This window comes from Tauraco erythrolophus, chromosome 2, assembly GCF_009769465.1.
Source record: "Tauraco erythrolophus isolate bTauEry1 chromosome 2, bTauEry1.pri, whole genome shotgun sequence".
Taxonomy (NCBI): domain Eukaryota; kingdom Metazoa; phylum Chordata; class Aves; order Musophagiformes; family Musophagidae; genus Tauraco; species Tauraco erythrolophus.
Genome location: NC_141466.1, coordinates 1,421,904 through 1,434,854, shown reverse-complemented (window position 1 = coordinate 1,434,854; position 12,951 = coordinate 1,421,904). Strand labels below are relative to the sequence as shown.

General features: G+C 44.2%; 1 protein-coding gene across 9 annotated transcripts in view; it reads right to left on the bottom strand.

The window, feature by feature from the left end:
• The window catches only part of ARID1B (AT-rich interaction domain 1B), a 358,666-nt gene that overhangs the window by 45,772 nt on the left and 299,943 nt on the right, over nt 1-12,951 (bottom strand). For 8 of the 9 annotated variants that reach the window (XM_086631997.1, XM_086632001.1, XM_086631996.1 and 5 more), the window contains one exon: nt 914-1,059. In XM_086631997.1, coding sequence (XP_086488123.1) covers nt 914-1,059 — 146 coding nt within the window. Of the gene's footprint in view, nt 1-907; nt 1,060-12,951 lie in introns of all 9 variants that reach the window. The other variant, XM_086631993.1, reaches the window with a different exon arrangement.

The following is a 12,951-nucleotide window of genomic DNA, read 5'->3' as shown; positions in this document are numbered from 1 at the left end:
AACAGGGCTAAAATGCAATCAGTATGGCACGTACAGAAACTCCATGACTGGAATAAGTATTTGGGAGGATCCACTTCAGGGTCACTGAAACTCCATTCGAACCCACCTCGATCAAAGAATTGATCTTTACTGAAGTATTATCTCGATGGAGGATAATTGTTAGCACTTTGAGCTGAACACAGACTATAAAGCACATTTGCACAGAATTACATTCACCTGTCTTCACAGTCACACACAAAGCTGCAAACAATTCTGAATTCACAAGTCATGATATGAAGGATAAATCCAGCAGCTACACTGAATATGCTTTTTTTTTTGCAAAAGGAAGCTATGATTAAATTTCATATACTGATATTTAAATAAGCAAATGAAGAAACCCCTATATATAGTTATATGAATTTTGGAAACAGTAAATATGGTCTATGTTTTCAGAACAGAGTAATTATTTTAAGTGCTCAACTTACAGCATTTTCAAGTCAGAGCAGGTGCACATCTCTTTTTTTAAACCAGTACCACATCAAATGTCTGAAATTGCAATCCTAGGAAGTAAGACACTGAAGAGCAACGGCGGCCTCTTAAAAGATGAGATTTTTCTGCTTCCCTCTCTTGCAGACACACACACTAATACACATAATACTTGCTAGTCCAGCACCTACGTCGAACTAGGTCCGAGCGTTGCTGGAACTGTTAAAAACATGGTGCTCACCTAGACGCTGCGCAAAAGGGTTAACGAAAAACGGGCGAGTTAGTGTCCAAAAAACATGATTACCTGAGCCTAGTTTCGAACCACTCCCAACTACCCAGCAGAGGGGAACGGAATGAAGAAGGCTGCCCCTGTGCCACCAGCCCAGGGCTGGCACGGCTAAGCAGATTTACGGAGGAAAGCCACGGCTGAAGGGTTGCCCACCATTACCTGCTGAGCTGTTCACCATGTTGGGCGCCATGCTGTAGGGAGCAGCCTGCGGGTTCATCAAGCCAGAGCTGTTGTTCATCGGCTGAGTGTAGGGGGAGCTGGATCCCATCATACCGCTCTGATTCATGGCAGGAAAATTGCCTTGCCTGCGAGAAGGGGAAAAGCACACACACCATGTCTCGTTACGTACCTCAGCGCTGAGGTTTGTCCCGGAGTACATCTCCTATTGCTTGCAAACAGCTAAGGAGAAGACACACAAGTAGTTCATTTCACCTACATGGGGAGCTATCGGTCTTGAATTAGTTACCATCTATCTGAGACAGAACTGGACTGAATACAAATCTCAAAAGATGTATACAGCGTCTTTGTATGTCACAACTGATCAGCAGAAAAATACAACTCATATTACTTATCCTAAGAGTAGACAGCAATGTGATAAGGAGTCAAAATCAGAACCTAAGGTTGGCATAAAAAATTCCAGTAAATTGCAATTTTGACCATGGAATAGAAATCCTTGCCTGTCATAGCTTACAAAAGTGAAACGACCAGAAGAAAAATGGGTACCACAGACATCTGTTTCAGATTTCTGTATCTGATGCTATTGCACACCTCTTGTTTCCTGTAAAGCACTTCCAATCCCAGGGTGCAAAGGAGAAATTCAACCGCACGTAAGCGTTTATCTTGAGTGTAACTCATGACCAAAAACGGCATTCACACGACTCCCAATGAAATCACACACACGTAACTTCTTGTTTCTCTTCTTCCTCAAAGTGGCTTTTTTAAAAAAAAAACCACAACATTCCCATTTCCAGTATTGATCTAGGGCCCAAAGTCATAGTCATTTAGCAAACACCATTAAAGACCATAAGTGTGACTGCAGCATTGAATAAAACACTCATCTTGTTGTACATGTCATCTACGTCCAATCTTTCAAAAAATCATGTACATGCTGCAGTTTGTTGAAACAAGAAACCTCAGCAGAACTATTTTGGTTTTGAAAATTAATCATGTATCTGTACAATGCTTTCATAACTGAGACAAGTTTGCCAGGAAAACTGCCCTGAATGAAGCCCTTTCCTATTTCTCCACATCTTTGGATGGGAAGATCTTCAGATCAAATGTTTTTGAAGGCTAAACCTTAGCTACTCTTTAAGGTCTAAAAAGTATCTAAGTGTGCTTTGTAGTTGATTTAGTAAAGTCTATAGATAAACTGAGGCATAAGGAAGAAAATAATGCAATCCAAGTAAGAATCACCCAATGTAATGCTTGATCCAACTTCAAAAATTACCTTTTATTCTTTTAATCCGTAATACAATTATCTACCTTTTCTTGGTATAGTTGAAGACTGTACATATTATGATATGTATTTGAATGCAGACTCGTACATATTAAAAACAAACAAACAAAAAACCAACATGCAAAAATATACTTACTTGCATATATTTATAGCCTACACAGGAAAACACAAAACTCAGACCTGTTTCTTCAATGTACCCCCTGTAAATTTATGCTGTTTTTCCAATTAAAGGAGACAAGAAAGGAAGCAACCACTCTTTTACATACTTTTGGTATCTGCCTGCTTTTTTTCTTTCTCATGAAAAACAAGGCATTTAATTTTGTCCTACAGGCAGGGAAAGCTGCATGCCCTGGTAGCAAGATGGGAGTTTTGGTATAAATTCTACTTTTCGTTATTATACAGTATTCAAACAAAACTGACAACCCCCAAACCAACAACTGAATAACTTCAGTGGCTTCTCATCTTCACCAAACTCATGGTGGATTCTTAATGCAATCGGTAGGAACGGATTTCTTTTCCAGGAGGTACAGGAGGAAGACCATCAAAGCACTATTTGGCCTAATTTTTCTTGACACGTTGTGAATTTCTTCAAAGGGAAAGAGAACGTGTTATCTAAATAAAGCATCTTTCTCCAAGTCAGTTTTGTCCTTTGCTCTCTGAAGACAAGCTTTTTTTCACTCTTGCAGAGAGGCAAAGGCTCTCTTTTGATAAGAAGGAGACAACTGCCACACAATGTCATGTCCCTGATGAAGCTTGCAACCAGCAGTGGAGGGAAAAGATTTAAAATGCACAGTGGTGCAATGCTCCAAGGGAAAATTACAAAGGGAAAAGAGAAGAGCAGGACGATTTGGCAACAACTTTAAAAGGTTTCAGTCACAAAATCAAGCTTTTCTTATGTAAATACTGTATCTTAAACACCCCCACCCCCATTTTTTAGCTGAAAATTGCTGTATTTCGACAAATGCAGTTAACGGAAAAGTTCTTTCTATGCTGGATAAGCGAGATCCTTTCTGTTCCTGGGTAAAGATACTAGTGAAGATGAAGAAAGTGTGCATTTTCACACTTTGAAAAAGTAGTAATAGATTTCGAAAGGTTCTTTTATGAAGTAAAGCTGAGATTCTGGAAAAGATACAAGTCCCTACAGGAACCTCGCTCTCCAATGTCCTTCTTTTGCTTTGAAAACACACAGGAGATACGCGCCTTGCAATTAAGCTCAAATCGGTCCTGACCTACTAATATTTCAGTATTATCACTTCCTACAGCACGTGCCTCTCTCTAAGCTGTGGGGCCGTCTGTTGTCTCAAAGTGAGGTACAACCTGTTTCGTGTTGCCCACCGTGGGCATCGACCTCAACTGCAGTCCATGAAAGCACACTGCTGTACAACAGCTTTGAATCAAAAACTAGGAAACTATTTCCAGTTTAGACAGAGAGTGGAAATGAAATAAAAGGAATATGCTAGCTCTGGCCAGAACAGCAAGAAAACAACCAAAGTCTAAAAAAAATTGCTTCTGTACCCAGAAAGACCCGAATGGCAGAACCTAATGCCGAAATTTGCCCAGAGAAGTTGTGGCTGCCCCATCCCTGGCAGTGTTCAAGGCCAGGTTGGATGAGGCTTTGGGCAACCTGGTGTAGTGGAGGGTGTCCCTGCCCATGGCAGGGGGGTTGGAACTGGATGATCTTTGAGGTCCCTTCCAACCCAAACCATTCTGTGATTCTATGAAATTTCGTCCGGCAAGGCAACACCTTTCCCTTTCACCCTCCCATGTAACGCTGCACTTGGAACAGACACAGCTCTCCATCTCTGGGAAGGGCCCAGCAAGTGAAAAGACTCAGCACCATCCCTGGCAGGAATTCATCCTTCTCCAGTCCCGTATCAAAGCACCGACCGCCGCACACGTGAGCTGATTCAGCAACGCTGAAAGGAGACATCCTGCAAGAGCAAACGTTGCTTCATCCCGAGATCGGGTGCAGTACGCAGCACACAGCTCCTCCACGTATTATTCTGCTCTATGAGGGCTTGGAATGGAAAGTTTCTTTAGGGAGAAATAATCAGGTATTACTTCAGCCTTTAATTCTCACTCCACAGTGGGCCTCCTTTGAGTAAAGACCGCCAACTGTGACAAATTGTGCTGCATCGGTGCTATAATTTGAAGTGGAGTCCATTAAGAACTGAGCTGAGATCACCAAACTCATTTTGATTAACCTCCAGGTCACTAAACACTTATAAATATGTTACACAGCAGCTGCTAAACATATTTATATATGCTTAAGGTCACAGCATCATCTGTTGGTTGTTGGAGTTAAGTCAAAAATCTTATGTTTCCTTCTGTGCTGCTTTCAGTAAAGGCATATCCCACGTAGTATTTAAGAAGTAGTTATCTCAAAGCATACTACCAGACCCTCTCCTCCATTTCCCAATTCCCTCTTTCATTTTTCTGGGAGGCTAAATAAAGCTCAAGTCTTTTTTAAAGTCTGCTGTACACGTAGTGACATCTAATGGCAAAAATTCAACTGACCGGCTATGAATTCTACAGTAGAACCAAATCAGTCAAGTAAGTGATTTAACAATATTTACCACAAAAACACCAATGGTTGGGTTGCTTAGGGATGATGCAAGAGATAATTGGGAATAACGGGAAGAAATTAAGAAATGAAACGCTTCTGTTGAGTATAATGAAAAAATGCAGTTACCCTCCAAGGGAGTGATGGAAACCCCAGTACTTGACGCTTCTGCACACGGACAACACGTTAGGAAATGTACTGGTCAGAGGAATCCTGCATTACAAATGAACTAAATGACCTGCCAGGTATTTTCCAGCTCTAACTCCTCCAAAACCGTGATCCCAGATCACGTATTTTTCCCCATTAAGCAGAAAAAGCAGCTGGGCTAATACAAATTTAGGATTATGCTATCAATTTAAGCACCATTCTTAAGCCAGCACATTTCTTTTTTCTGCTCTACTGCTACAAGTAGATCTCCAAGCACTCGGCAAATGGAAGAGATTAAAAATGGGAAAGGGGGAAATCTGTTTGTTTTTTTGTGGTTTCTTTATTCTGTTGACAATTTAGTAATTCACAGCGCTTGCATAACGCCAGAGCCAACTGTTACGCTCGAGGAAAGAGCTGCCACCCAGGGGGACCTAGACAGGCTGGAGGAACGCGCTGACAGGAACCTTATGAAAGTCAACAAGGAGAAGAGCGCAAGGTCTTGCACCTGGGAAGGATGAGCCCCCTGCAGTGGTGCTGGCTGGGGCTTGGCTGGGGCTTGACTGGGGAGGAGCAGCTCTGCTGAAAAGCCCCTGGGCATCTTGGCAAACAGGGAGCTGAGCGTGAGCCAGCAGTGTGCCCTGGCAGCAGAGAGGGCCAACTCCATCCTGGGCTGTGTGACCAGGAACAGAGCCAGGAGATGGAGGGAACTGATCATCCCCTCCGTACTCGGCCCTCCTTAGACTCCATATTGAGTATTGTGTCCAGTTTTGGATCCCCCAGTAAAGGAGAGATGATGATAAACTGGAATGAGTTTAGCAGAGGGCCCCTTAGATGGTCAGGGCTTGAGCGCTCAACCTGGAGGGGTGAAAGGACAAGGGCTATTTCAGCCTGGGGCAGGGACAGCTTTCGAGAGGAACCTAACGGCAGCCCCTTGGCACGTAGAAGGAGGTCAGCAAGAAGATGAAGTCACACTCTTTGCCGTGGGGCTTGGTGGGAGGATGAGACATAATGGGTAAGACTCAAAACCCGAGATGTTTAGACTGAAGGTAAGGAAACCCTTTTCCCAGTGAAAACAGTAAGGCACTAGGTCTGGTGACCCAGAGAGGTTGTGCAGTCTCTGTCCTTGGGAGGTTTTTGAGACCCAATTGGACAAAGCCTTGAGCCATCAGTTGAGCCTGCTGAGGAGGAGGTTGGACCAGACATCTCCTGAGGTTCCTTCCAGCCTGAATGACTCTATGATCTTAGATTGTCAGCTTCATTATGCTGTTGATAGTCTGGTGTACTATGGGTTCCAAAATACAACTGGTCGAATTCAAAACATTCCGTTTTAAGAAGGTCCTGTTTTGCTCTTTTGTTTCCCTTCACTTGCAATCTACTCGAAGCTTAATCTGCACTTAATCTCTTTTCTCTGCAAAACAAGAAGCATCAGATCTAATTGTGTCTTTTGAGCTAACGCAGAAGTCCATGTATTTAAAGAGAGGAGATGACATGTGAGATCTGGCCTTTGTTAAAAAGCAGGACAAAGAAATCATAAGAAAGAAGAGCAAAGACAACACGAAGGAGCACATGAGTGATCACAGCTGCCCAGCAGTGTCTCTTATAGTGAGATGTCTTCCTTCAGTTGGTTCTGAAGGCACCAGTAGGTTAGTGTGTTGACTCCAACTGCCACACAGGAGTCACTCTGCAGCCCTTGCATTTAATGCTTGCTGGTATGTGACTTAGTACAGTCTCAGTGCTGCCACCTGATGAAGGTTTTTACCGCCGTCTTCCTCAGATTTGAACCAACAACTAACTATGAAATTGAGTTCAGAGGTAGGTATGGTTTAGCTACTGATAAAAAGTGGATTATGCGTCTCGGTAGGACGAGACAGTAAGACATAACTTTTCATATGGAAACATATGAAAAGCCTTGGATGAAGCTTTGGGCAACGTGGTGTAGTGGAGGGTGTCCCTGCCCATGGCAGGGGGGTTGGAACTGGATGATCTTTAAGGTCCCTTCCAACCCAAACCATTCTATGATTCTATTCTATGATTCTATGTCAAGGCTCAGGTTTTTGCTGTGTGCAGAGGGATCAAGTTCTACAACTTTCTGTGGATTTGCTGGCATGCATCTGACACTCTTTGCTCTCCTCTAGATCTAAACCTTGAATGTTGAAGCAAAGCGCTTCACGCAGTCAGAAAAAGTAATCCAGCTTCTGTAATGAGCCCTGTGGCAGCCCTGAGCACAAGAGAAGTCAAGCATGGAAAGGTGTAGGGAAGGGTTCAGAGGTGCAGGGTCTAGAAGGTGAGGAGAGTTTAGGGCAGGAAAGATGGAAACGGAGGGGAGAGTAGATGGAAATGAAGAATGAAGAAGGGTTGGGAGCATCCTCACTAGGTGCCAAAGGTTTTCAGGGCCAGGAGGATGATGGGTGCTCTGGAGAAGCGAGATGAAACAGAGATGCAGGAGGAGGAGCCAAGAGGAACATGCAGAGACACAACTCCCAGGGTAAACACAAGGAAGGTCCCTCCAGCACAAACGTGGAGCCTCTCGACCAGGTCTGCCTGAAGGAAGGGATTCACAGGGGAGCTTCAAAAGCAGGGTGCTACCAGAGACGTGCCATCCTGCAGCTCCTATGCTTGTGAGGCAGTGCCAGGCTCCGAGGTGGCCACCCTGGCCAGGAGCTGGGTGAGCCCCAGTCTGGCAGCGTGGCACGAGGCGATGCCAAAGGAGCAGCACTGCCAGGACAGGGGCTGGGCTGGGTCACACAGCCCAGGTAGGGAAGAGCTGCCACTGAGTCACACCTCGTACATTCTGCTGGCCACAAGCTCGCCTCAACTATTATTACAGGTTGCCCAGAGAACTTGTAGATGCCCCATCCCTGGCAGTGTTCAAGGCCAGGTTGGACGAGGCTTTGGGCAACCTGGTGTAGTGGAGGGTGTCTCTGCCCATGGCAGGGGGGTTGGAACTGGATGATCTTTGAGGTCCCTTCCACCCCAAACCATTCTATGATTCTATGATTATTTAGGCACCTCTGCACTGTGCTTCCTGACACTTCCCACAGCACTCACACGTAACACAGGGATTTCTCCCAGTTATCCTGCCCTAGGCACTGGACCTGAAAAATTATCCTGCTACTGTGACCTGGACACCCAAAAAATTGGCTGGTAAAAAAAAAAAAAAAAAAAAAAAAGCCCATGAGCTCATGGAAGTTTGCCATTTCTTTAACCTACATCAGTTCTGCAGCGAATGCACTGTAGCACCTCAGGGGAGTAATTTGTGTAAACATTTTAAAAGGAACATTTTTTTTTTTTTTTTAATGCTGACACACTGCTAAGGTGGCCACTTGATTGCAAACGGTGAGAACGACTGCGTCGGGCTGCGCTCACAAATCACGGCGCGCTGACCAAATTGCCCTGCGCTTATCTGCGCCAGGTCGGCAGCACGACAATATTTCCTCTCTCTTTTAAATGTCAAACTATGATTTGGGGGGTTGTTATTTAAACACACTGACCTGCACAATAACCACAAGTACTTTATTTAAATCTGTCTTGAGCTGGGACCAGCCTTAAGCGCTTAGAATCTGTCATACTTTGACACCCAATGGGTTATTATAGAATCACAGAACGGTTAGGGCTGGAAGGGACCTTCAAAAGTCATCTAGTCCAACCCCCCTGCAAGGAACAGGGATATCTCCAACTAGATCAGGTTGCTCAGGGCCTCGTCCAACCTGGCCTTGAACGTCTCCAGGGATGGAGCATCCACCACCTCTCTGGGCAACCTGTGCCAGTGTTCTACAACTCTCATGGTAAAAAATTTTTTCCTAATATCCAACCTGAATCTACCTGCCTCTATTTTAAAACCATTACCCCTTGTCCTATCACAACTGGCCCTCCTGAACAGCCTCTCCCCATCTTTCTTGTAGGCCCCCTTGAGGTACTGGAAGACCGCTATAAGGTCACCCCGGAGCCTCCTCTTCTCTAGGCTAAACAGCCCCAATTATCATGAGAGTAATTCAGGAGTGAGACCCACGAATGCTTTCTCTCTGCAGAATTTGCACATACACATGTGCATGCAGATACATATGCTCCTTTGTTATGCATTTTCCTTCTTGCTACACTATGGGCTTCCTTGGAGAAGTGAAACCTGTTCTGTCATTGGGGGACATGGGAGGAGGGAGAAGAGAGCTAGGGAAAACAAACCCCAACATCGCTTGCTTTGCTCTGACCGGAATTTCATCGGTGCGTCGGCACTGTTAGCAAAGGCCACGACATACGAAATCTGAATATTGGCTTGAGCAGCTATAAAAAGACATTAAAGGCAGTTCCCATGTAAATAACCCAAACAAATTTAGCATCACTGTACTGACAGCTAAGTATCCCCCTCTTGTTAGCTGCTACTATAAGTGTACTAACCCGGATTTACGTTTCCTCCTCTGTTCAGCGGGGAAGCTCGTCACTCCTAATAACAAAGTTTTGAAAAAGCAACCACGAAAGCTGGTGATGTGACAGGTGTTAGGTCTACCACGACATTTTTTTTCCCATTTTTCAGGTTAGAAGGAAAAAGATTTCATCCTTGTGTGTGTGTGTGTGTGTGTGCATGGGTGAAAAGGGGAGGCCAAAGCTCTGAAATGCACTGGCACTGACAAAACCATTAGGGAACATACATGAAAAAGCATCCGGATTTGTACCAAGGGGGGGGTGTGTCTGCTGACATGGGGCACACAGAACCAACGCCAAACTATTCCTCCCAACGACCAGGCCTAAATGGCAATGCTAAAACAGGGAATAATTTTCTAGCATCGTAATTACATGACAGCGCACATCACCTTGTGCTCTGACTGAGCACACTGCCCATTTCCTTCATCTGTGCATCTAAAGATTATTGTGTAAGATATTTTTTTTAAGAATAACAGAAATAGCCATTCTAAATATATTCTTTTTCTTCTAATTACACAAATACTTGTGCCTCTAGCATCATCACCATTCCTTAGATTTCACTAACAAGCAATTAAGGAGGGAGAAGAAACTTGTTGTTATTTCTTCTCCAGAAGAAACCTGGAGATGTTCTTACCAGGCTGATTCAACGCTCAGCCCCTCAGAAAACCAGCCACAAAAAACTTACTGTTTGTTTACATGCTATTGTCAACACATTAACCATTTTTCCAGTGAAAACATCTGCCTGATGAGCCACCTACTTGGTAGTCACTTAAAGCCAAATAAAACGGAGGAGTGTCACACCACATCAAACACTGGAAGAGCAACATAGGAGGCACGTGTAATTCATGAGTAGTAATGCTAATAACAACACAGCTACACACTGAATGCAACAACTACTGCTGAATGCATGGTGAGATCAGAATAAATTTCCCTATCCCATTTTACAGGTAACAAAAACTGAGGAAGAGATAGATGCAAGATTAGTAATGGTCTAAAATACAGCCAGGAGAAAAATAAAGTAGTTGAATACAGTGAGGAAAACATAGCACGAGTCTGCAGAAAAATAAATCCTTAAATTCATTTGATGTGACTGAAAAACATAGAGGATATTTAGTGAAATACTGTAGGGGGGTTTTGTTCGCTTTTTTGTTTGTTTTTTTTTTTTTGGGGGGGGGGGAGCTTGTTTTTATAAAGCTCCTTTTGTGTTAATTAAAAGTTTTTTTGGCCTGAACTTCACAGTGACCGCAGCATTTGGTCACCAGTCTTCAAAACCACAGGGATTCCCTGAACTGCCTTTATTGCACAGCATTCTTACCAGTGCAGCAAGACCTCCGTATCTGAATTTATTTGTACAAGAAAAAAACGAAGCCCTTTGTACTCCGTGCAACCTGTAAACAGCAGCTCCAAAGGCAGCTGCCTGCACGCTGTCCCCATCAGGCACAACACCAAAGCAGTAAGAGAAGATCCATTTCTTCGCCCAAGTGGAGCGTGGGATGGGCAAAAGAGGGCTGCAGCCATCTGTCCGGCAAGCAGGAGCACACACGGACTGGGTTTGTAGCAAAAAAAAGAAATTTGCCCCGTATGGCATGGTGCAGTCAATCTGAACCAGAATGCCAAGAAGGGTGATTGAGCCTGGTGTGACTCGGTATCAAAATGGGAATGACTCACATGACCCTCTCCCTATGCGCTTTCTATTTTTGCGCGTGTTTATAAATAGCTGCATGAAAAAGTCGGAAGGCCCTATGAACTCTCTCCCAGAATGATTACTTGAAAGTGGGTTAGAGTCTGTTCCCAGCACACGAACAGCCAGAAGGTCACCAAAGTGTGGTGCTAAAAAGCTACGGGAAGCTAGGGACACACTGTGTGTTTCACTATTGATTCCATTTCCTCCGCTGCGGCACTGCCTCGGGGATTTAGATTAGATATAAGAAAGAAATTTTTCACTCTGAGGGTGGTGAGGCACTGGCACAGGTTGCCCAGAGAAGTTGTGGCTGCCCCATCCCTGGAAGTGTTCAAGGCCAGGTTGGATGAGGCTTTGGGCAACCTGGTGTAGTGGAGGGAGTCCCTGCCCATGGCAGGGGGGTTGGAACTGGATGATCTTTGAGGTCCCTTCCAACCCAAACCATTCTATGATTCTATGAGGACCTTCTGGCCCCTGTCGCCACCTTCTTAAAACGTCCAGTCACATCCTCGCACCGTTTTTGAGCACCACTGCAGCTCCAGGGAGCTCACTGTGCTGGCAATCAACTGAAAACCTACCAAAATCCTCAATATTTCACGCCAGCTCTTCGGCGTATATTTTCGTAGTAAAACGTCGTGCGGCTGGCAGCACGCTGAACGCAACAGCGCACGTGCAGCATCGTGGTGAGGAAGTTCTCCAAAGAGATTTCCCACCAGACACATTTTCACCTACCTATCTTTGCCCAACAGCCTGGAGCTGCTATGTGTTCATCAATATTATTACTACCACTATTACCACCAGTCTCGGCACTTTGGCACTCCAGACAGTTTCACAAGAACAACGTGGTGCACGGCAGCGTGTTTTCAGCTGGCTCAGAAGATGCCTGAAACCTACTGTGACAACTGCAACGGGTATGGAATGTGCTAGTGAAACTGCTGGCCATTGTTAAAAAAAAAATCTCATTGCTGTTATGTTACCATTTAATATGATTCTTACAAGGTTACTTATATGTCCAGTTAGAACTGATGCTCCCATCTGAACTCCATCAATAAAGTAAGCAGGGCTCTTCCCACTCATATTTCCCCAGGTAGCATTGCTAAAAAAAAAAAAAAAATTGTTTAATTTTCTCTCAGCTATCACCACTGTAAAACAACCTAAAAACCTTAAAACTGCTCTTAAACCTGAAACACTCCTGCCATTTTTTATGTCTCTCCCTTTCTGTCACGGAAATCTTGTGTCTTGTACTTGCACAATGTATGTGTCAAATCACACAGAGCAGCCATGGAATTACTCTCCTGTTTGTTTTTTTTTTTTTTTTTCCCCCTAACTAGTGCTGTGATTTAAACCAGTAGATCTTCTGGCTAATAGGCAAAAAGACAGTGTGAAAATCCAGTTTCCTCATCTGAAACATTTCTCGCCACCTAAGTAAGAGTACTCAATCTGAAGTCCTCCCTTATTCTTTACTTTTGTACAATAACAAAGTACTGCATTCTTAACGTCCTAAAGATAGTGTAGAACACTGGAACAGGTTGCCCAGAGAGGTGGTGGATGCTCCATCCCTGGAGACATTCAAGGCCAGGTTGGATGAGGCCCTGAGCAACCTGATCTAGTTGGAGATATCCCTGTTCCTTGCAGGGGGGTTGGACTAGATGACCTTTGAAGGTCCCTTCCAGCCCTAACCATTCTATGATTCTATAAAGATCACCTTTTGAAGTACAGAATTTCTAGGTAACATTGGACTCTGAGGCAGAATGTTAATAAGCTACAGAGTCCTACACTGCAATTTTGTTTCAAAATAATTAGTACTTCTATAGAGGGCAACGGCTCTCCTACATAACCAAGTCAAGCCAAAAATGATCCTGACACAATAATCATCAAATTAGAAGTGTCTCTAAGATGACCGAAAATCCTCATTTGGGACTGAAAATCACCCT